Raw genomic sequence first — 24,802 nt, 5'->3', positions numbered from 1 at the left:
TGGTGATTCCATAACAATCCTACAGAGACATGGCTATATGGCTATGGTCCTTGGGCTCAAACTTAGGGAACAGAAAAGGGACATGGTGAAGAGAGTGGTTTAGGTTTAGTTGAATTACCTTAAGGCTATGGAGAAATCGATCATGGCTTCACAAACCAACAAACGCTTCTTCCCTTCTTCTTCTCCTTCCTTCTTCCTCTCTTTCTTTCTTTCTCTTATTTTCACTAATGCTTGGAACAGTAGGGATACGAATTCTGAAGTTGGGCCCCCTATTTATAGTTTTCATGGAACTAGGGCCTGTTTGGTTAGGCAGTTCCACAACCTAAAATGCATTTTTAACTTGATTCTTGCCCAGTTTAGCTATATAGGTGGGGCCCACATGGATTCCAAAGATAGGGGATAGTTCCTAAAATTTCAAGGTACATATAGGAAATGTTTGCAAGCACTGTACTCAGTTCCCACAAGTTTGGAATGGAAAAATATAGGTTTCATCTTCTCTGGAGCTTGCACTGGCCCGTTAGACCAATCGTCCAGAGAATGCAGCACTGTTGAGATTTTGTTGTGGCTTCCACAGGGGCTGGTCCTTCCACAAGGTACCTTCCCAATACCCTACTACTCATACAAAAAGAACATATTTAAGGGTATGACCCCTTGGTACCCAGGAGAGAGAAATACATGTACTCTGTGTTGTACAACAGGTGATGGGTTGAGCAGCTGCAGGGTGTTGCAACCCACCTTCTTACAGGTTTGGTAGATGTCATTTGCGGGGGCTCCCTACTAAATGTAGCCACTAAGCTGACACACCACAGATCATTGATGTGGGTGACTGCAGATCCCTGTTCTTTAAGTAGAGTCGTAGTCAAATTGGGGGGCAGGTTTAACATATGCTTTGTTCCTACATGAACCTACATGTACCCTAGGTCCCTCTCTTCTACCCAATCAAGTTCTAATACATCTCCTTGAATGAATTAACATAGGATAGAACCTACTATGCCACAAGTCCTAGCAAGGAATGTGTGTGGAACCATTTCAATTGTACAAACGGATCTTTCGATTAGGTGAATGGATAGATGTTGGTTTAATTTACGGAATGTTTATATTGAATCGTCTTGTTTGTCATTCATGCCATTTGGTTATATTATGATGATTTGAAATTAAATGCTATGTCTTAACTTATTTTCCTTTGATCATGGACTTGTGAGGTTATGTTTATTCTTTTCTTTTCTCTTACTTATGGATTTATGATGAAATGCTATGGATGTATGGATAAATGGTTGGTTACATGATTGATCCTGACTTAGATTAGATGCCGTAGCTGGCTTGAAAATGAAGGGTAGTCCATTGAATTGTGGTACTAACAAAGTCCAATCACAACCTAAGCTATAAAAAAAAATTGATTTGTTTTTTTCAAAGAAGCTATTTCAAGATTTGAACCCTTGACCAATTGGTTAAAATAGAACAACCTTAACAGTTACACCAATGAAAAAAAAAGCCAACCATGCATGCTCAATGCCTTATGTAAATCAGCAATTTACATCGATCTAAACCTAAATTGAGATGTGTATGCCCAATTTGAACCTTTGAATTCGTCCCTAGACTTAATTGGATGGATCCATGTAAGACCCTCCCCCCCCCCCCTCCAATTTCCCCTTTGAATTGCTACAACTACTAACTTTGGTCGATCACTCTGTTCGATCAAGGGTCGACTTGAGACATTGACCAGAGAATGCTCTACAAATGAAAAAATAAAGTTAGCTATTGCTAACTTAGGTCGATCACTTCGATCGATCGACCTGAGTTGCTGTCAACCCTGTTTTGGACCTATACACTGTTCCTACATGAACTTACATGTACCCTAGGTCTCCCTCTTCTACCCAATCATGTTCTAATACATCTCCTTGAATGAATCAACATAGGACAGAACCTAATGTGCCGCAAGGCCTAGAGAAGAACGTGTGTGGAACCATTTCAACTGTGTAAGCAGATCTTTCGATTAAGTGAGTGGATAGATGTTGGTTTAATTTACAGAATGTTTATATTGAATTGTCTTGTATGTCATTCATGCCATTTGGGTTATACTATGATGATTTGACATTAAATGCTATGTCTTAACTTATTTTCTTTTGATCATGGAGTTGTGAGATTATGTGTTTTTTTTTCTTTTCTCTTACTTATGGATTTATGATAAAATGCTATAGATGTATGGATAAATGGTTGATTACATGATTGATGCTGGATTAGATTAGATGCTGTAGCCGGCTTGAAAATGAAAGATAGTCCATTGAATTGTGGTATTAAGAAAATCCAATCACAAACAAGGCTATAATAAAATTGATATGTCTTTTTCAAAAAAGCTTTTTCAAGATTTGAGCCCTTAACCAATTGGTTAAAATAGCATTGCATTTATAATTACACCAACACACATTTTCTTTTTATTATTTAAATGTATATTATATAATACAAGGGTTTAATCTAGGGATGTAAATGGATAACCGAAATCCGAATCTGAATCTGCATCCGTGTCCGTTTAGGGGCATCCGTATTCGTTTAGAGATATCCGGGAAATAATCCGAATACTCCGATTAAAATCCGTTCGAAAAAAAATCCGAATACTTAATAATAAAAAATTAAGTAAATAATAATTTTGAGGGTTTTTGAAGATTCAATAGGTTCTAGAATATGATGAAAAGAGAATCATGATCTAAGAGATATGGATTGAGAGTGAATTGTATCCACTAGGGGGAGGAAGGTCGGGTTACATAAGGCAGAGATGTAAACGGATGGTCGAAAATCCGAATTTGATCCGCATCCGAATCCGTTTAGAGGTATCCGAATTCGACCAGGGAATATCCGGCTCCGATCACATCCGATCCGTATCCGATCCGAATCCGATCCGTTTACATCCCTAGTTTAATCCTGCCAAAGCTATGAAAATATCAAACCCAATCCAACCCAGCCCTGTCCAGGCTCAGGGCACGTTTGGATGGGCTCGAGCTGGCCGGGGGTTTTTTTACACCCGTATTAAATATCCTTTCAGTAGGCATTGCCGCGTAGGATTGAAGGATAGTCGACTTTTTCCCTAATTCCTGATAAATTGAACCCATACAAAGCACGGTCGTATATGAATGACGTAATGGAAGTGGAGCCCACGGGATCCCCACAGCATGGCTCGAAATACGCGCATGAGGTCCAATTTCAACAGTACGTCCAAATGGGCCCACCGAGGCGGTCACTGATGTGACTAGTGACCTCCTGTCCTTACTGTTTTCACTCCCCACTAATGCGATCTCTTACTTGTTTGCCGTCTTGACGAAAACGAAAGCCAACTTTCTTTCTCTCTCTCCCCAAGAATCTGCTGCAGACACACTGACACCCGCTACCAGTGGAGTCTCTTTCTCTCTCTCTGAGAGTTTGCCCGTGTTTTTTTACTTCATCTTCTCCATCTTGGCAGATAACGCATCCGAATTTCGATACCACCGATTGTGTCCTTGTTCATACTTTGACCTTAATGGCCCGTCACTCCATCTGCAGTGCTTTACTTTACTTTTAATCTACGTTGATCGGAATTGGCCTTGGATCTTCTTCGAGATCGTTGACTACTCATGATTGATATCCTCTGCATTTGCATTTCTTCTTCGGCATCCGTTGGTAAGTTCCCCTCTTCTCCGTCGGAATTAGAATTTCTGGAGAAAATCTTTGTTACATATGCGTGGAGTTATTGTTTCTGATGCTTTCTTGAGATTCATTTTCAAAGGGTTCAATCCTCCCTCCCTTGCTTCTGAATATATCTGTTAACAAATGGTTTCTAGATCTACAGAGTTACATTTTTTAGTTCTGATAGATGACTCTTACTATGTCTGTCGTTAATTGAAAGTGAATAAATTTGCCCCCTTGCTACTGCCATGAATGAGGAAATTCGCCTAAAACCGGAGAAGGAGCAGGATAATGTGGTTGCTTTCTTCGACATCCGTTTGTTCTTCGAGAAGTTTTTGAATTGCCGATTTCAATCTCTCCCTATGGTCTTTAATTAGCAGAATTCGTGTTCCTTCCAGCTTGCGGAAGCAGAATTCCTCAGGGCGACCATACAGTTTTCCCACTTTTTTTTTTTTTTTTTTTTTTGGTTTTGTTATAAGCCGAATTGAAACAAGGCGGGGAGGAGCTGTCCTAGAGACACTAGAAAATGATAGTGAAATGGGGAAATCTATGAGGTGGAGGTGATACGATATTCCATTATTTATCTTCAGAACCTTTTCAAATGGTGCCTGACCCTTGTTGGCCCTTTCATTTCCTTTTTGTGGGTTTCACCTGTATCATCACCATTTGTCTGAATTTTGCCTTCTGCTTCAATGCTTGACTGTCAGTACCGCTACATTACCTCACCATGCGGGAACCTTTCTACCACTCCATTCTGCAGGGGTGGAATTTTTTTTTTGGGTGAATGGAAAAAAATATCAAAAGAAGAAGCAAAAAAAAAAACAATATGACAGCCAATGAGAGGACTCCAATCAAAACAAATAAAACAACCAACAAAAGGAATATATCTAACAATATAGACCAAGAACGAATCTATGGGAAACAAGACATCAAGTTTTCCAATCTGCTGATCGCAGATAGTACAGGAAGAACCTAATGCAATGACTCCGCCTCATTGTAAAAACATGATAGCCCTCTGAAACATTAGCTTCGAAACAGTCACGCCAAACCTGGCGAGGCAGGCAGAAGAGGAAAACCACCACTCAGAATGTGGAGGAATGAAAATTCCTCCCCTAGAACCACACTAGTTTCATGAGGAAAAGTTTCCAGGATCTCTTCTGAAGAAGCGATGGAGCAGCTGTCAGCTTCAAGGGACAGATTGCATGGAGGCTCTGAAGGAAGGGTTAAAGGAGAAATAATGCCATTTTCCCTCTGGACTTCAAGCCCCAATCCCCAAGTTAGAGTGGTCCCTTGATGGAGGGGACTTTTTCTTCCTTTTCTTATTTCCTTGCTTCAATCTCCTTATTTAAAAGGAAGATCCTCTACTAAATCTATTGGATATGGTTAAAACTCCAAATCAGCAACTGATTCCTCCAAAATAAGCTCCATTCCTTCGACCTTAGCATAGACTATAGCAAACTCTCCCGCTTCATTCCGACCTACATGGATTCAAATTTTGAATCCACATTCATATTCCCAAGATATCAAAACTATTACCACCTTCATAACTCTCTTTTCCCTTTTTATATTCTGAATTCCACCTCAACACCATCTTTATCTCCATTTCTAGCCACCGAAAGTGGTTTACACTGCCCACCCTCACCAGTTCAGGGGTAAACCTCCTGATGCAAGTTCATCATAGAAATTGGCTTATTTCTTTAGAAATAGCCCTAGGGTTGGGTTATATACATGTTGGGTCTTTGATCCCAAGGGTTTTCTATGTAATAGGCCACTTTAATGAGCCTAAACTAGGGGTATATAGGTTGCATACGAGATTAGCCCAATACTTAGTTTATTTTTATGTTTTTTAATTGGACTAGTTCAAATTGGTTGCATCCAATTGGTTCAATTTAAGTGATCACGTGACTTGGTTAAGTGGTCATGTGATGTAAGTTGGGCTGGATTAGGACTCTATAAGTCCAGCCATGTTTTGAGTTTATTTCCTTTACTATTCTAGTTTCCTAGTCAGTTTAAGTTACCTAATAGGTTAGGGATAGGGTTAGGCCATTCCTTTTTAGTGTCTAAGTCTATTTTTGAGTTTTCTATATAAGTTTGTAAGGGAGGCCAGCATTACATATGAATTTTGATTAATAAAAACTCAGCTTTATGCTTGCTGCCTTTGTTGCTGCTATTGCTCCCTTGTGTGAGTGTTGCCTTGTGGATCTCAAGGTGCTAGGGTGAGTGGACTCTCACAACTCTTTGCATCTGTCCAGTACCGGGAGGTTCTTCTTTTTCTTCAATCAAGCTTCTTCAAGCTGCTGCTGCTGTCTTAGAAGGAGATCAAACCAGTAAGTAATTTTAGTTTCCTGCATATATCCTTCCCCTCCATCCATTAAACCCTAACCTCCATTAAACCTGCAACTCATACCTTAACTAGGACTCCCTCATAATCTCAGATCTATCCATCGGTTTCAAGCCAAACTTCCAGCATACAACCCCCACACTTCTCCCTACACTCGATCCTAAACCCAGCTCATAACTCCCACTCTATTCCCTCCATTCTTCCACTCCATTAAAACCCAAAACCTGCAACTCAATTCTGTCCAGAATTGCAGAATTTTAAAACCTTCCCAAAACCTATTATTTATATGCCATAAAAGCACCCTAGACCTGCATATTAAAGCCATATAAGACCCATTCCCAAATTCCCATCCTAAACTCTAGAATTAACCTAAATCCTAGTACTGTCCATTTGAACCAGCATCCCCTTTTGCTATTGATCCTGTTATCTGGCTCCTAGTTGGTCTCCTACCTATCTAGGACTACATTACCTCCCTTGTCTACCATGATTGGCAAATCTTTTCTAGTATCTTGCCTCTCTACTGTCTTCTTAGTAATGTTACTAACTTGCATCCATGTTTTCCAGCTAGGCATTGATGTTGGCCGTGCACACTTCTCCAAGGAGTGTCCCCAAACCTTACCGATGGAACAGTAGGGGGAGGGGTGCACCATTCATAAAGCATCAGCTGACAAAAAGTTAAACCATGTTCTTGAAATATATTGATGGAGTTGGGAAACATAGAATTAGTGGACATCACAATACATATTCTAGCAAAGGAGAGTCGCTCCTTGCAACAAGTCATGCGGTCCGAGAAAAGAGGCTTCCTAAGGATGCTAAGGGTATCCTCAGTCTAAAGATGCATGGGGAGGTCTGGGAGCGTCACCCAGACTGGTAGAGTACAAGGTTTTGCAGAGGTATAGGGATCAGGGGAGGCCAAAAGTTAAGGAAGAGAGGTCACCGCGGAATCAACCAGGGACCCCTTTCAAGCGCAGTGAGCTTGCCTCCTCCAAAGCAAAACTGAAGATAAGAAATCCCTGTCCAACAATAAGACATCAAGTTTACCAATAGGCTTCTATAGTCACATCACCAAATCCTTAACCACAGAAAACAGAGGTTGGCATCCGATATACTCGCTGATAAAGCATAAAATCACCTCACCAGTCAGAAGCTGCCACGTGGCCGAGCCGAGGTCACCCCAAAAACCGAACCGAGCTGAATCAAAAATCGGGCCGACCCGATCCCTGTCAGGTCGCATTGCTGGGCCGAGCACTCCGTCGAGCCTGCGACACATCACCCAAGTCAGCCTTAAAACTCCGGCCGAGCATACACAAGGCGGCCTAAGCCGAGGTGACTGCCGAGGTCAACCTCCCATGCCGACCTCACTTGCCGACCTCCTAGGCCGGGCCCTTCACCAAGGTCCTCATAACGGCCCGCCCAGAATCGCGGAGCCATGTCAGCAGGTCCCGAGAATCACGGGATAAGGATCGAGCCACAATCCCAACGCGATACGGAATCACGCCAAGTATGGACTCTTACCTTAACAAGAGTCCGACCCCGAAAATGACTCTCCACACCGCTTTGTGCAATAGAACCTTCCAAAAGGACTCCTACCATACTAGGACTCTCCCAACCGCCTCACCTCATCCTCGCTTTATAAATACCCAGGTATGGAGTAACATTCCGGGTCTCACTTTTTACTAGGCTGTTACGCTGTTGCACTGGAGACTTGACTTGAGCGTCGGAGATTCCTAGGCCGGAGCCACATCTGCTCTCTTGCGCTCACTTGGTTTTTTGCAGGCTCATCCGTGGGCGAGCCGGGCGACGGAGGTTTTCACACGCGACAGATTTGGCGCCGTCTGTAGGAACGACGTCAGCAAGCCATCGTCGTTTCTACCAACTTCAAGAGCAGGAACAATGGTGCAAACAAGATCAGGACAGCACGGCTCCGCCTCCAGCTGGGATGAGCCGCAACCTGATAGGCAAGCGAGACGTTCGTCGCCCCCTGAGGCATCATGGCAAGGCGCGACAGGAAGACCCCCTCGAGCAGGGGGTGTGCAGCCCAGCACGGGCGCCGCGGCCCCCGTCGGAGGGTGGGAATGGTGGAAGTGTGCTGGACATAGCAGCGGCTGACCGGACACAGGTCGAGCCAAACTTGAACGGGCTGAGCCTACCACTGCCGCCACCCTTACCGGAGGATTTGGATCTGGAAGCCCCGGCGAATAACTGATAAGTTATGGATTTGCAGCTGCAGATGCTCCACACCAACGAGATGCTGCGTACTTTCATGACCAAGATGGCCCGGGGTGGGCTGATGGGTCAACCACTGATCGCGCCCCCTCCAGCCCTGGTCTGCGTAGAGGAAAACTTGTCGCAGAATGGTGGCCGACATCGGGCCGGGCCAAGCCGAGCCGCATCGTCACATCCACCTCGTCAGAAAACTCCTCGTCCCAATAGGAGCCCTCGGCAGGGTGAGCAAGAGCAAGAGCATCGTCGGAGCCCGAAGACCGGGCAAGAGATCGAACCAGCAGCATTTGTAGAGAGGAGATAGGTATTTTCGGGCCGACTCGGCGAGGACGGACAGCCGAGGGCACACCGAGAATAGCAGGAGGTAGCCCCCCGACGTCGAAGCCTACCGCCTCTCCGAGAAGAACAGCCGAGGAGCCCCCGTGGGTCCAATTTCCAGGTGGAAAGAAGAATAAGGAGGGGTAATGCTGACCGAGCCGACCAGAATGGCCGACCTCAACGGGACGACCAAGTGAACCGATCTCGAGTTGAAGGACAAAATGGTCGACCTCGGCCGAATGTATGGGACAATTTGTACCAGGTGGATGAGCCAAACGACCGAGTACATGAAACCGATCTGGAAAAGCGGCTACGAGACTTGGCCGAGTAGGTTGAGGGATTAAAGAAACAGGCGACCTCGGACGCCTATTCACTGGTCGGACAACACCCTTATCCTCCCGAGATCATGACCGCGCCACTATCGGCCAGGTTCAAGCCTCCTCCCTTCGACCAGTATGACGGGACGACCGACCTGACGGATCATATCAACTACTTCAATGCGATGATGACCATGTATGGGGGAACCGAGATTGTCTCTTGTCGGGCTTTCCTTGCATCCCTCAAGGGTGCGGCGACCTCATGGTTCTCTTGGTTGCCACCGAACTCCATAACAGGCTTTGCTCAGCTCTGTCGAGCCTTCGTCACGCGCTTCCAGAGTAGTATGAAACACAAGAAGACGACAGTCAACCTCAGCGTGAAGTAACGATCTGATGAGTCGATCCGAGCGTTCGTCTCACATTTCAACAAAGAATCCTTAGACATCAAGGATTTGGATGAGGCCACGGCCCATACTGCGATGAGCAACAGGCTCGTTGACATAGACCTCATCAAGGACTTGGCCCGAAAGCCGACCAGAAACCTGGCCGAGCTCTTGGAGAGGTGCAATGAGTTTGCAAATATGGCAGAGGTGCTCCAAGCCCGGAAGGGAAACAAAGGCCGAGTCTAGAAGAAAAGGCCGACGACCAATGACCGCAAGGAGGAAAAGCGGCCTAGGACGGATCGCCGAGCCGAGAGACCAGACCGAGCTCGGAGTCCCGATTATACCCCACTGAATACCTCGCACAAGGAGATTTTGATGCAAATACAGGACGACGGGTACATCCATCGACCCCGACCGATGCAAGCCAGGTCATCTCGGAATCCCAACAAGTATTGTCAATTCCACAAGGACACCGGTCACGACACCGAGGATTGTTATCAGTTGAAAAGAGAAATTGAAGAGCTGATAAAAGCGGGGTACCTGAAGCGATATGTCAAGGGAGGCCGAGAAGAACGTAGGGGTCGGCGACCTGAAGATCGTGATCAAAGGAGAGCCGAGCCGAGGTCCGAAAATAGGCGGGTTGAGCGTGACGAAGATAAAGCCCGAGCTGAGAAGAAAGATGACGGATCCGGGCCGAGCAGTGACAAGGGAGCTCCCATATACACTATCCTTGGAGGGCCCGGACAAGAGTCTACTCGGAAGGCCAAGGCGACTGCGCGGTTCGTCGGAGTCGTCGAGATGCCAGGCAAAAGGCCGAAGTCTGAGGCGACGATCTCCAAAGAGACCCGTTCATCGTGTATTGGTCGACATGGGCGCATCCATGGACCTTATGTCGCTAGACGCGTACCGACAATTTGACTTCGGCGATGAAGCGCTCAAGCCGGAGGGCACCTCACTTCATGGGTTCTCTGGGGCTGCCACCACCATCAAAGGCTCAATCGACCTACTGGTCACGTTTGAACAAGCTCCATGTCAAGAGACGATCCAAGTCAAATTCATGGTAGTACGGTCGGTGGTGGCCTTCAACGCCATACTCGGCCGCCCATCATTGACTGCTCTCCAAGCCATCATCTCGTCGACACACTTGAAGATGAAGTTTCCTATAGAGAACGGCATTGGAGAAATCCGAGGTAATCAAAAGAAAGCTCAGGAGTGTTACGCCACATTTGTCAAGTAAAATAAAGGCAACGTCTGAGGAATGGCAATGTGCGTCGAACACCTCGCAGAAGACCAGCGGAATGAGCTCACAGAAAGGCACGGAAGACTTGTAGAAGACCTCACCCCGTTCTCCCTCAGCGATGAAGATCCGACGAAGACGGTACAACTCGGGTCATTGTTAAGCGAGGAACAAAGGAATCGGTTCGGAAACTTCTTGAAGGCAAATGCCGATGTATTTGCTTGGTCGGCCGCCGACATACCCGGTATACCTCGGCATATAGCCGAGCATCGACTACACATAGATCCGAATCGAAAGCCGGTTCAACAGAAGAGAAGGAACTATGCCCTTGATCGCCAAGCCACCATCAAGGAAGAAGTAGAGAAGCTACGTCGATCAGGTTTCATTCGAGAAGAAAAATTCCCGACTTGGAGGATGTGCGTCGACTACACCGACCTTAACAAAGCTTACCTAAAGGACGAGTACCCGCTACCTCGGATCGATCTCTTGATTGACGCCACGGCGGGGCACGAAATGTTGAGCTTCATGGACGCATACTCCGGCTACGACCAAATCATGATGCATGAGGATGAGTAGTACACGGCATTCCGAACTGGCCAAGAAATATTTTGCTACAAGGTCATGCCATTCGGATTGAAGAACGCCGGAGCGATATACCAGCAGCTCGTGAACTATATATTCCGCAAGCAGATCGGAAGAAACATGGAAGTCTACGTGGACGACATGTTAGTAAAGAGCTTGAAGGCCGAGCACCACTTGGCCGACCTGGAAGAGGCCTTTGGTGTATTGAGGAAGAACCAAATGAAACTGAACCCCGCCAAGTGTACATTCGACGTGACCTCGGGAAAGTTCCTTGGCTTCATGGTCTCCGTCAGAGGCATCGAAGCCAATCCGGCAAAAATCAAGGCCATCTAAGAGATGAGCCCTCCAAGGACGATCCGAGAAGTACAAAGGCTAAACGGGCGAGTGGCGGCGTTGGCACGATTCATGTCGAGGTCGGGCGACAAGTGCCTACCGTTCTTCAAGGCCCTCAAGAACATCCGGAACCCGAAAGACTTCGTCTGGTCGGACGAGTGCCAACAAGCTTTTGAGGAGCTGAAGAAATACTTGGAGAACCCGCCTCTGCTTAGCCGACTTGAGCCAAAAGAAGAGCTTCAAGTTTTCTTAACTGCTACCCTGGTGGTGGTCAACGCGGTGTTGGTTAGGGAAGAAGGCCGAGCCCAGAAGCCTATATACAACATCAGTCATATTCTTGTCGACGCCGAGACGAGATACTCCAGGTTCGAGAAGGTAGCATTCGCTCTTGTCACGGCCGCCAGAAAACTAAGGCCATACTTTCAAGCTCATCCGATCGCGGTGCTGACCGACCAGCCTCTCAAAAAGATATTACATAAGCCCGACGTATTAGGTCGGCTGATCACCTGGGCGGCGGTCAAGCTGAGTGAGTACGATATCAGCTATCGCCCGAGGACCGCGATGAAAGGACAAGCCCTTGCCGACTTCATCGCCGAGTGCACAATGCCCGACCTCAAGGTCGAGGAAGAGAAGACAGCAGAAGAAGCCAACGCAGAAGCTGAGGCCGACCCGACCTGAACCATGAACGTTGACGGTTTAAGCAACCCCAGAGGAAGCGTCTAATATGCCCTAAGGTTCAAGTTCTCAGCCTCAAACAATGAGGCCGAGTATGAGGCCCTCCTGGCCGGACTCCGAGTCAGCAAAGCCATAGGCGTCAAGCAATTGAGGGTATGAGGAGATTCACAACTTGTGGTCAACCAGGTTAACGGAGACTATGAGGCGAAAGACGAAAGAATGATCGCCTACTTGAGCCGAGCACGGGAGTTGATTTTTGACCTCGAGCACTTTGAGATGACCTGAGTACCGAGGAAAGAGAACGTTGTGGCCGACACCTTGTCTAGGTTGGCCGAGGCCGACCTCCCAAATCTGAGCCGATCAGTGTACATCGAGATTCTGGAGAAGCCATCCTTGCAAGAGGAAAGTGTTGAACACATTGAGGGCGGGCCGACCTGGATGGATCCCATTGTAAACTATTTGGAGAATGACCAGCTCCCGGAGAATCGGGAAGAAGCGAGGAAAGTCAAAATCCGAGCTACCAAGTGCACCATGATCGACGGGGTGCTCTATAAGAAAGTCATCTCAGCACCCCTTCTCCGATGCCTCGGGCTGAAGGGCGCTGAGTACGCCCTGGCCAAGGTACACGAAGGAATATGCGAGAGCCACATGGGCGGCCGAGCCCTAGCATACAAGATATTGCGACAAGGTTTCTACTGGCCGAGAATGTAAGAAGAGGCCATGAAGTATGTGAAGATGTGCGAGAAGTGTCAGCTGTTCGCACCAGTGCTGAGCCGACTTGCAACCAAGCTAACCTCTATGCTGAGGCCAATTCCTTTCGCCATGTGGGGGATGGATATACTTGGAGACTTTACCCCGGCTTCCGAAAATCGAAAATACGTGGTCGTCGCCATCGACTACTTCACTAAGTGGGTTGAGGCAGAGCCCTTGGCCACCATCACCGAGAAGAGCATGGAGAAATTCTTCCGAGATAAGGTCATCTACCGGTTCGGACTGCCAAAAGTACTCATCACAGATAATAGCGCATAATTCAACAACCCGGCCTTCCGAGAGTTTCGCAAGCACTTCTATATTGACTTCCGACCAGTCTCAGTAGCTCATCCACAAGCAAATGGAGTAGTAGAAGTGTCCAACCGAACACTACTCGCCGGGAATGTTAGCACCAAATTGGGAAGGCCCGTACATAGTCTCCAAGCAGATTCGCCCAGGGACGTATCGCTTGCAGACTCCGGGGGGGCAAGAAGGTACTAAGACCTTGGAACTCGGAAAATTTGAAGAAATTTTTTCAGTAATTTCCTTAAGCATTATGCTCGGCACGGTTTATGACGAGCATATTTATATTTGGCTTTGGCCCCGATGTTTGATTCAATAAAACAAAGTCTTTCTCCACCATTTGGCGTATTTTCAAGCTCTAAAATCAAGTCGTAAGACCGGTCCTCATAGACCTGGCCGACCTCGAAGACCGACCCTCATAGGTCGGCAACCAAGTCATAAGACCGGTCCTCATAGACCTGGCCGACCTCCAAGACCGACCCTCATAGGTCGGCAACCAAGTCATAAGACCAGTCCACATAGACTTCGCCGAGCTGAACGAATACCAAAGATCAAGCAAAATATCCAAGGCATTAGGCTCGGCCATAGCGTCGGCTCGGCAGCGTAGCCACTCCAAGGGTGTCTGACCCGAGCTGACATGCCGCGTCCAAGCAATCAGGCCGAGTCCTTGAGCTCGGCTATAAGGCCGGGTCAGCAGATCAATCTCAACATTCAAAACAAATTCACGAAGAAAGGAAAGCAAACAACCGCCGAGCTCAAACACTTAGACAAATTTGAAAAAAAAAAAAAACATTCTATTCATTGAAGGTCGACACCTCGGCAAGGTTACGAAAGGTGGGCAGCTCGGCCCAGTACATACAAAAAAGAAAAAGAGAAAAATTTGTTCAAAACCCTGCGCAAGGGGATGTATACATCAAAGTAGAAGAAGGGGGCCTAAAGCTCGGCGGTGTTGAGGGGATCCTCGACGGCAACCTCCTTGTCAGCGACATCCTCGGCGGAAGGGGCGACCTAGTCTCGAAAAGCGGTCTCGGTCAGGCCGGCCTGGTCAACCTCCACCCCGGCCTCGTCTCCCAACTCCTCAACCACGGTGGTCGTGTGGTCATCAAATCGAGAAAGGTTGAGGGTGGGGTAGGCGGCCTTTATCTCCTTCAGAAGGTCCGCTCGGCCCACGTCATAGCCCTCTCTGTATGGCAGCTTCCTTATCTCATGACACACCTCGGCGTATTCCGCTGACATGCGGTAGTCGCTAACGGCTTTTGCTCCAGCTCGGGCCAGGTCGTCCTTAGCCTTCTTATTGGCTTAGTCAAGTTGAGCCCTCAAGGTCTCGACCTCCTCCTTCTGCTTCGTCGCTGTCTCCTCCAGACCCTCGACTTTCTCCTCCGCCTCGGCAAGCTTTACGGCAGTCTCGTGGCTCGCCACGATGGCCTCGCGAGCCACGTTATTGGCTTACTCGACCTGGACCTCGAGAGAATCATTCGCGGTCAGAAGCCGCTCAAAACGGAGCATGGTCTCCACCGCCTTGGCGAAGCCCTGTCAGAAAACATCCGACCAAATGTCATCGGACTCCATAGGTCGGATCCATTCACAAGAACCGAGCAGAAAGCTTACCATGTTGAAGTCTTGAAACAGGGAGGAGAGGAGCTCGGGATCGGACAACTTTTCGAGTATTTCCTTGTCTTTGGGGAGCCGACTTGTGTCAAGCCACTCCTTGGCATCAACGGCCGACGTCAGGGCTGAGTCCCCGGGGAAGAGCCGCTAGCTCGGCCGAACTGGAACATTAATGGCCGAGGCCCTCCCCAAGACGTATCGGGAGATGTCGGTCGGTGAGGCCACAGGCGGAGGACCACCACCCGTCAGGTTGACCGAGAGCTTCTGCCTTTTGATGTCCCTCGATGGGCTCAGCTTGCCCTTTCGACCCTTCCCTCTTCGGGAGGGGCTCAACGGGGCTCTATCCTTCTCGGCCTCAAGGCCGACCACCGTGTCAGCTGGGCTCGGCAGCGTTGCCTTGGAAGACTCGCCCCGAGATTTTTTCTCGGCGTTCTTCCTCCTGTCCGCAATGGTCTCGGCCCTGAGCCGAGTTGAATCCATTGGGGGAATGTGGCCGACCACTGCAAGAAAGACAGAACGCTAGAAGCATACCAAAAAGAAAAAAGACCAAGTAAATGGGTCAGCTCGGGGGACAAAAACCGGCTCAGCTCGGATACCCTACCCGGAGTCAGGTTCCACATTTGGAGAAGCCCTTCTTCCTGAAGCTTGAGGACATCGAAAGGCGGGTGCTGACGAATCAAATCGAGCGATGTCAGCTTGTTCTCATTCAGAGGCATAGTCCTATTGACGTAGTTCAGGTGGATGTCCTTCCACTCGGTTCGGAAAGGGCAGTTTGGGATGGAAGCGAAGAAAAACCAAGGCTTCCAGTGTTTGTTAAAGCTTGGCATCCCGACCAGAAACTTGTGGCCGCTCAGGGCCGCACTCTTCCCAGTTCGGCGGGTGAAATAGTACCACCCCTTCTCCGACGACCTCTTCAGAAAGTAGAGCCGAGAGAAGAGGGCCAAGCTCGCAGCTCGGCCCATCTCGCAGAAGAGGACGTGGAAGCCGTACAAGACCAGCCATGAGTTCGGCACTAGCTGACCTGGGGAGAGGTGGAAGTGGTCCAAGATCTGATCCACCAGGCCGAGCACGGGAAGCCTGAAGGCGTATTTGAACGGGATCTCGTACAAGGCTACCTCGCCGGGCCGGATGAAGCAGGCCATCTCCCCAGGACAAGGAGCTCGGAGTTTGATGTCCTTGGAGATGGCATAGGTCACCCTGAGGCGGTGGAGGTCGGCGTCAGTAATTGTACTCGGGACGGTGCCAACGCTCCCCTCTTCAGGCTCAGGAGCGTCGGCAGACAAGCTGATTGAACCGACCCCACCTCGGGAAGAACCTCCCTCGTCTGACTCCTCGTCATCTGTCGAAGACGATCCTGAGCCCTCAGCTCGGTCTTCGGGAATCGGTTAGGCCTCAAGGCCGGACTCCATGGGTAGGGGAAGCTCGGCGACGTCGGCTTGACGTGGCTCCGCTATGACGGGCTCGTCCGAGGTCAAGCCCAACAGGTCTATCGTGGGAGAACGAGCTGGGAGCTCTCGGCTCGGACTCGGGCCCTCTGCCGCCCTAGCGAACACCTCGCCCACATGACTACTACCAACTGACATACTGGGCGGAGAAGACTTACTGGTTGAAGAAGAGCTGAAGACGAGCTGAGCACGAACTAGAAAGCGCCGAGCACTGGAGAGCTGAGAAATCCGAGCTAGCTGAGCGGTCAATAACTTGAAGCAGTGAAGAATGAACAGGGAGGAGTCGCCTATTTATAACTCTTGGGCTGAACTGATCCAACGACCAAGGAGAGTCCAGCGAGAATCAACGGTCCAGATCAAAGGACGATTCGAGTTCCCGAGCCTACCATAATGACTCTTGCTGATGTGGCACTGATGCCCCAAATGCCAGACCGTACAATGTCAAATCACCGACAAAGGGAGCTCGGTTCGGCCGCAAGGAGGTTTCAGACGAACGGACCAAGAAACTTCAGTCATTAGTGCCGAGCTGACCCTTGATGAGTGGGGGGGGCCTGTGATAAAGCATAAAATCACCTCACCAGTCAGAAGTTGCCACGTGGCCGAGCCGAGGTCACCCGAAAAACCAAACCGAGCTGAATCGAAAACCGGGTCAACCCGATCCCCGTCAGGTCGCATGGCTAGGCCGAGCACTCGGTCGAGCCAGCGACACATCACCCAAGTCAGCCTTAAAACTCTGGCCGATCATACACAGGGCGGCCTAAGCCGAGGTGACTGCCGAGGTCGACCTCCCATGCCGACCTCACTTGCTGACCTCCTAGGCCGGGCCCTCCACCAAGGTCCTCATAACTGCCCGCCGAGAATCACAGAGCCATGTCAGCACGTCCCGAGAATCACGGGATAAGGATCGAGCCACAATCCCAACGCGATACGGAATCACGCCAAGTATGGACTCTTACCTTAACAAGAGTCCGACCCCAAAAATGACTCTCCACACCGCTCTGCGCAATAGAACCTTCTAAAAGAAGGACTCCTACCATACTAGGACTCTCTTAACCGCCTCACCTCATCCTCGCTCTATAAATACCCAGGTATGGAGTAACATTCCGGATCTCACTTTTTACTAAGCTGTTACGCTGTTGCACTGGAGACCTGACTTGAGCGTTGGAGATTCCTAGGCCGGAGCCACACCGGTCTCTTGCGCTCACTCGGTTTTTTGCAGGTTCATCCGTGGGCGAGCCGGGCCACGGAGGTTTTCACACGCAACACTCGCCAACGCAAGTGCTTCCCTATTTCTTCGGCCCTCCACTCTAGACCTCGTTAGGGCAAAAGGCCACTTGTTGGCCATCCACTAACCAGGAGCCACAAGGTGTAGGGAAAAGTCACTTGATTCCCTCACCACCCTTTTAGAGAACAGTGAAGCCCATAGCTCAACACACCTTGGGAACCACCCTACATGGCACCAAAGTGATGTAGATCACTAGTCCATATGTACCCATAGGAACAAGTCCCAAAACCAACACAACAAGGTTGTGGGATTCGACTGTTGTGAGAGGCAGCCTGGACTGATGATGGGGCAAGTTTTTGTTGGTTCGATGAAGCATCACCTAAAGCAGCCCCAGCCTAGAGAGAAGCATGAAGAAGATAAGAAACCAAGACAGAAATTAAAAAAAAAAAAAAGAAAGAAGTTAATGTTCACGTGAATAGTGATTTGGGGGCTGATATGGACAGCTGGTGTGAAGATTAGCTGCTGGGTGTTGGTGGAATATTCTATTATAAGCTGCTATTAACTTAGTTTCTATTTTTGTAATAGTTTTTTAGTTATTAAGTTTAGGTATTTAGTAGTTTCTAATTTTGTTCTTTCTTTTTAGTAGTTACTATATTTACTAGTTTCTAATTTTGTAAGCTGACCTATTCCATTAAATAGGGCTGCATTTGGTAACGTTCTTTGTCAAAAACAGGTGTTTTTGCCCAGAAACGTTTTTTTGCTGATCTTGGTCTGGAACAATGTTTCTTTGTATGTAATTGACCATTTGGCAAATCCATTTCAGAAACAGTTCTGGAACAACTATGGCGTTTGGTAAAACCTGTTCTTACAAAATCAATCCACAATCATCCTGAATCTTCCTGAACCCTAAAAGCCCAGTCTGAATTGGGTATTATTATTTGATTTTCATGAATGCCCAACGAATCCACCCACCCACTTAAAGATTAACCCCCTTAGAAATTAAGGTGAGTTGAATGATCTGAGTACAGATTTGCAGTCCCAATGGTGAATCACAGAACCCATTTTACTGGTAAGCAATCTGCTTATGAACCATCCTAAATTCTTCCCAAAGACTGCAACCTTTTCAACCTCCATTACTCTAATTGCAAACAAGATATAAACGAAACTAAATACCAAAAATAGAAAAGGATCCAAAATCTTTCTAAATTCACAAGATATTACATCCATCTGAACTCATCTACAATGATGAACTCAGGAGAGGGAAAAAAAAAAATCTTCCCTTCCTAAGAAACCCTAGAATTTATATAAGGAAACCCACTACACAGCAAGATTCTATCATTAAAAAGGGTTAGAAGATAACAAAGAATTAGAATCTAACAGCAACTACTTCCTCCCTTCCTGTTTCCATTCTTCTGACTTCAATTGATCGTCTACCAAAAACAGAGATTATTTAACTGTCGTTATCGGCAGCAACGCACTTTGACGAACGGTACCAGTCTTCTTCGGCAACAAGAGATTGTGAATGTTAGGCATCACACTACCGTTGGCTATTGTAACAGCGCCAAGAAACTTGCTCAAATCTTCATCGTTCCTTACCACCAATTGAATATGCCTTGGAACAATCCTCGTCTTCTTGTTATCCCTAGCTGCATTTCCTGCCAACTCCAATACTTGCATATAAAGAACAAATTAAACCCTTACCCATAGATAGGAAAGAACCCTAACAGATAAATAGGGGAAATACGAAACCCACCTCTGCTACGAGGTATTCAAGAACAGCAGCAAGATACACAGGAGCACTGGCACCATTTTGTAGCCTTCTTTGCTGCTCTAGAGCCAAGAGATTTTCTCCTTTAGGCCATTTTCAAATAGCAAACAAAGAAATTTTGCAGAGCTCTATTGAGAAACAATGGTTATTCGAAGGAGATACAGAAGAGGAAAGAGGGATTTGAACAATCGGTAAGGAGAGGGAGGAGCATCATAAATTGGGTTGCAGTTGAACAGGCTAGGGTTCCAGCAGGTCTTCCAACGAGAGTGGTGATGTCGAAGATGAAGTCCACAGAATGCTCAAATGAGTCGGGTTTTTCTCATTTTTTTGCTTTACATTGTGCCGTTTAAGTTGTTCCGTGAAACAACAAAACACCTCTGATGTGTTTCGTCAAAGGCGCTCCACAACACATTTTTTTTACTCGGTTCGTTTTTAAAGAATAAAAAAACGAACCAAAATGCCAAACGCGATTTGCCTATTTTATCGTTCTTGTAGAATGGAAGAACAAAAAAACACGTTCTGCAGAACATTACCAAACGCAGCCTAGGCATATTTTGGAGAATAGAATTTTCAGGCCATGTTGCCATCGTTTATGGAGAATATCCTTGTTTCAACAGCTGGGATAGTTGTGGGTGAGAGACCCAGGCTGAGCAAGCCATCCCCTACCCCTTTCTTCTTCTATCTTCGCTATATCCTCTTCTTCTTCTTCTTATCCTTTTCTATGTTCTTTCATATGTAAACAAGGAAGAAAAAAAAAAAAAAAAAAAAAACAAAGCAATAAAGGTTTCAGTTATTCAATTTGTTCATCCTTATTGCGTTGATCCTGGCTGCAATTGACCTCCCGCTGGTTTTCCTGGTTCAAGATCGACTTTTGCATTACAAAGTAATCAACACCAGCCCCCTGTACTGCCTGGGAGCTACCTTGCCTGGCAACAAAGCCACCAAACCCAGCCTCCGACATGCTCTGAAATCCACCTTGCAAGGAACCCATGCCATACGAACAAACCTCAGGAGAGCTCCCAAGCGCACCATCCGAACAGAGCTCCATCCAGAAGCACTAGCTAGATAATTTCAGTTTTCAGATTTCCCCACAAACCAACCCTAAATTAGAATCAGCATGGATAACAATACCCACTTCCGCAAACTCCTAGGTTCACTGAAATAGATCTGACATTCTTGTCTGAAACAGATCAGAGATACAGCTCTGTTTTCGAACTGTGCTTCTGATCAGAATCAGATCTGAGATACAGTACAGAATCAGATCTGCGAGGGAGTGGCGAGGGCGAGGGAGCTGGGTGCTGCAAGAGAGAGGGTGAGGATACTGCGAGAGTGAGGGTTACAGAGGTGGATTTATTCTGCTTTCATCTAAACTACGGCTTTCTGTTTTAGAGTGTGTTTTGATTACCACATTCTCTTTTTACCATTGACAAAACCAGAGTAAAATATTTCTTAATCTAGTCAATAGCTCACATTTGTTGGGGTTTTGTGGAATTTGGTGACTTACTGCTTGTGATTCAAACACATGATTTGATGCTTGCTTCTTCAAGAGAAAGGAGTGCAATTTCATGATTTGCTGAAAAGTATCATGTTGAGGAACGAGGGCAATTTCATAATTTATAAAAAATGCTCCAAATAAAGAACTCAAGTTCATGAGGCATTAGTAATCAATTTGAATTTGAGACCAGCAGGATTGAAAAATTATTACATAAGGTTCAAAAGGTCAGACTCTTTTTTTAACGGCGAAAGAATGGTATAAAATTTTTCTACGTTGAGGCACTAATATTTGACCGTTTACATCTTCATCCTGAATGGGACATAAGGGTTAATGGGGTTATAAACAAGATAACATGGGATTACATCATTTTGTTAGCAATGTCCAATATTTGTTACCATGTCTTCTCACCTGATTATTCATGAGATGCTTAGTAACTGGAATTGGTTGTGGTGAGAATTTAAATAAATCCTAAATAAAATTTATCATCAGAATTACCTAATTGAGTTCTTTGTGCAGCATAAACAAGCAAATTGAAGTACCACGATATTTGTTTCCTACATTTTCAGCATCCTGTCTTCTAATCCATTGTATGTGGCTTCTTTTTAATGGTTAATTCAAATTAATATTTGTTTCATGATAAACAAATTTTTGGTATTACCAGAGCAACTGTATGAATTCTGCATAGTGTTAATCCATTTCTTTTTGGACATCGGAAGCGCCTATATTTTGTAGTTGGGTTTTTTTGCTTCTGTCTTACTAACAAAAGTGGGATGTATTTCTTCATTAATTTTATTCCCCTTTTCAAATGGTGCTATGGGGACCATTTCTTCATTAGCTTAGTTAGTAGTTTCTTGAAGCCATTGATTCACATACTTGCAGAGCCTGAATTTTGGCGACTTTCAGTTTTTGTTGTTACCTCCTGCTTTGAAAGAGCAATAAGTCCCCTCATTGATTTGTCATATCAGAGCTTCAAGTTGAGAGAAATGACTGAAAGCCATATTTTGTACACAGCTTTTGCAGGATGGGGAATGACAGTGAAGGGTCAGAATATTTGATATCATTTCATTGAAGATATAAGCAAGTTATGTGGAGTTATCAGAACCATTCAAGGAAATGGAATACAGTGCAGTGTTGAAAAAGAATTCAAGACATCAGAATATGTCAAGAGATGCTAAGAAGGAGATCCCATTGCAACCATCACGCCATAGTGTGAAGCTGCGAGACAAGTTAAAAACTGAGAAGTTCACCAATCAGTTGAACAAAGATCTCCATTACAGGACAAAACAAGAGATAGTCCATTGCAAAGTAAGACAGGATGATGATCATAGGCTGTTGATCTCTCCTAAATCTTCGGAGAATCACCAAAGGCAATGGAGCGACAGTGAAGCAACTCAAAATGATGAGCTTGTCAAGTACATGTCCAATTTACCATGTTATCTGCAGCATGTGGAGAGAGGAAAAGACCTCCAAGAGAAGGCTTTGAATTTTGGAGTGCTTGATTGGGAACATCTGGAGAAATGGAAGTACAAGAAAAAGCAGATCCCGAACAGAAGTACTACACACGATTCATCAACTAGTAATGCTTCCTCTTCATTCACAACTGTTGGATCATCCACCCCTTTTGGTAGAAGTCACAGTGGAACTTCTGCCCGCCAGAAGAAGCAATCTCATTCATCCTTTACTAATCTAAACTCAACTCTAAATGATGAAGCCAATCAAAGAGTGAAATCAACTAGGGGAAATGTCAGTGATCTTCAAAAAACTAGAACTGCCCCTAAAAGTTCATCGGCTGCGACGCAAGAGCTCCTTGCAGCAGATCAGTTTTTTTGCCAAAATTATTCAGATATTGAACTAGAGAAGAAGGCTAAGAGAAAAGATTTGGATCCCAAGATCATTCCCGAAAAGCTAACATCATCATCTAGGTTGAAAGATTGTGGGATCTCATTCTGTCCCAAGGAAAAGATGAAGGTCCCAGATGGTATATCTAAAAGGAGAGCAGAGCAGTTACATCAGCTGACTTTCTCCCTTCCCGACAATCCGTGCCCTGGAAGACACAAAAACATTATTCTCATATTGCCCAGAGATTGTTTACGAAGCAGTTCGTCAGGGACCTCCAACTGGGCCGTTGATGGAAGTTCACCAGGAGATCGTAAAAGCTTTTCAGATTGTCTTCATCTCAAAGAGGAGGTTAACCTTGCAGATCTCTATTCTGATGTTCCACACTCATGCCCACTTCCTTGTAGAGTTGAAGATAACCAGGAGTCTGACACGAAATTTCCCAACTCTTTATGTGCCCAAGGTACAGAAGTTCCATCAGATGCAAGTGGTTTGGCGGTAATTCCAGATGAGGTACCAAATGGACATGATTATGATCTAGAAGAAAACAAGCCATCGAGTTTAATTACTGTTGAGTCTTCGTGTAGATTGGATCCAAACGCTGCTGAAGTTAGAAATCAATTAAATCATCAGCCCAGCATTGGTTTTTGTAGGCTGAGCAGAAGTTTGAGTTTTAAAGAGGTTCAAACCATTCCGCAGTTGAGATCATCATATGCTACTGTTAAATCTGGTCCACAGAGATCTGATGTTCCTGCTTTTTCAGATGCTTCAGCTAGAGATAAACCAAACACCAATAGCAGAGGCAGATCCAGTCCTTTGAGAAGGCTATTAGAGCCACTGCTGAAGCCAAAGGCAGCAAACTGCCCTGACCCATTACTAAAGGAGCCAAAGTCAAATCGTAGAGCTTGCAAGTCATTTGATGGTCAACTACATTCTTCCACTATTCAGTCTGTGAACAAAAATTTAAATTTATCAAATTCAGGGCCTGTCAATGCCGATGATTTATGTCCAAGTGAGAAACATGTAGAATCAATGATGCATGCACTTATGCAAGTCACAATTAAGAATGGATTACCTCTGTTTACATTTGTAGTTGACAGTGCTACAGATGTTCTTGTAGCCACAATGAGGAAAGAAAGTGCAACTGTGAAGGATAGTTACAGTTGGGTTTACACAATTTGCACTGTTCGGGAAATTAAGAAGAAAAGTGGAAGGTGGGTAAATCGTGGAAGCAGAGGGAAAAATCATGGATATGCCTCTAATGTTGTTGGACAAATGAAGGTTTCCCTGTCTCAATGCCCTATGCTGAGTGGACAAAATTTTAAGGATCACTTTCTGGTGAGAGAGTTTGTTTTATTTGGTGTTGAACTGAGACAGGCAGATCAAGAAACCTTGGATTTTCACCCAAACCGTGAGCTTGCTGCCATTGTTTTCAAGCTTCCACAAGAGAATTTGGGAAATTTTAGAAATGATGGATGGCAGAGCACTAAAAATAAAGACCTATCAGATATGGGGTTGAGCAGTTGTAAGCCAAAGGGGATATGCTTGTGCAATGCTGGGGAGGACCTAGAGAATGAACATAGTGCAGGATCTGAAAGGGTTACCAGCACTGTGGTCGTAATCCCAAGTGGTGTTCATAGCTTACCAAGTACAGGAGTGCCTTCATCTCTTGTTGGCCGATGGAAGTCTGGTGGATCATGTGATTGTGGGGGTTGGGATATGGGTTGCAAACTCAGAATTCTTGTTAACCAGGGTCAATCCAGTCACAACTTTACTTCATCGAAAGCTTCTTCCATCCCTAATCAATTTGATCTTTTCATTCAGGTACATGTGCTTTGCTTGAACCCAGCAGTGTCAGCATTGTCCTCCGACCTTGTATGTGGTAAGTCTGCTAATCATCTTTGCTCTTTTTTCCCAGGGAGATTCTCAACAAAACAAACCTGTCTTCAGCTTGGCCCCACTCAAGAAAGGAATTTTCTCAGTCGATTTCCATGGTTCATTAACTCTGCTGCAAGCATTCTCCATCTGTATAGCAGTTGTAAACAATACAAAACCGTATGATCTATCGGAAGTGAGTAATATGGTTGAAGCAAAAGGTCCACAGGAAACGATATCAATTGAAAATGATGGAATAAATGCCAACGCTGAAGTTGAACATGCAAGATATATCCCTTTTCCACCGCTCTCTCCAGTTGCGAGGGTGTAGTTTCGTACAAAATCTCTCTTATAATTGGGTCCATGCATCTTGATAATCTGTTCCAACTTGCAGAGCGGGTGGCAACTAAAACACCTTCAAGGCTTTAACAGAT

The 24,802-nt window shown here is 46.1% G+C and overlaps 1 protein-coding gene and 1 long non-coding RNA gene across 2 annotated transcripts; one reads left to right on the top strand and one right to left on the bottom strand.

Moving 5' to 3' along the window:
• Window positions 1-486: 486 nt before the first annotated feature.
• LOC122651926 lies at window positions 487-19,065 on the bottom strand. Its single transcript, XR_006331534.1, has 3 exons — window positions 18,829-19,065; window positions 17,162-17,167; window positions 487-497 (listed from the first exon to the last, which is right to left on the bottom strand). It is a non-coding gene; the product is annotated as an uncharacterized LOC122651926 (long non-coding RNA).
• LOC122651925 lies at window positions 3,426-24,802 on the top strand. The gene is made up of 3 exons (XM_043845504.1): window positions 3,426-3,648; window positions 21,669-24,317; window positions 24,412-24,802. The coding sequence occupies exons 2-3, from the start codon at window positions 21,771-21,773 to the stop codon at window positions 24,697-24,699; spliced, it is 2,835 nt and encodes a 944-aa protein (XP_043701439.1). The 5' UTR covers window positions 3,426-3,648; window positions 21,669-21,770; the 3' UTR covers window positions 24,700-24,802.

Source organism: Telopea speciosissima, chromosome 2 (genome assembly GCF_018873765.1).
Source record: "Telopea speciosissima isolate NSW1024214 ecotype Mountain lineage chromosome 2, Tspe_v1, whole genome shotgun sequence".
Taxonomy (NCBI): domain Eukaryota; kingdom Viridiplantae; phylum Streptophyta; class Magnoliopsida; order Proteales; family Proteaceae; genus Telopea; species Telopea speciosissima.
This window is presented reverse-complemented; position numbering and strand designations above follow the sequence as displayed.

Excerpts from the sequence above, each read along its gene's own strand:
- LOC122651925 (XM_043845504.1), top strand. The coding sequence starts at position 21,771 with ATGGAATACAGTGCAGTGTTGAAAAAGAATTCAAGACATCAGAATATG. Across the intron at positions 24,318-24,411 it reads AATTTGATCTTTTCATTCAG|GGAGATTCTCAACAAAACAA; the intron begins GTACATGTGCTT and ends CTTTTTTCCCAG.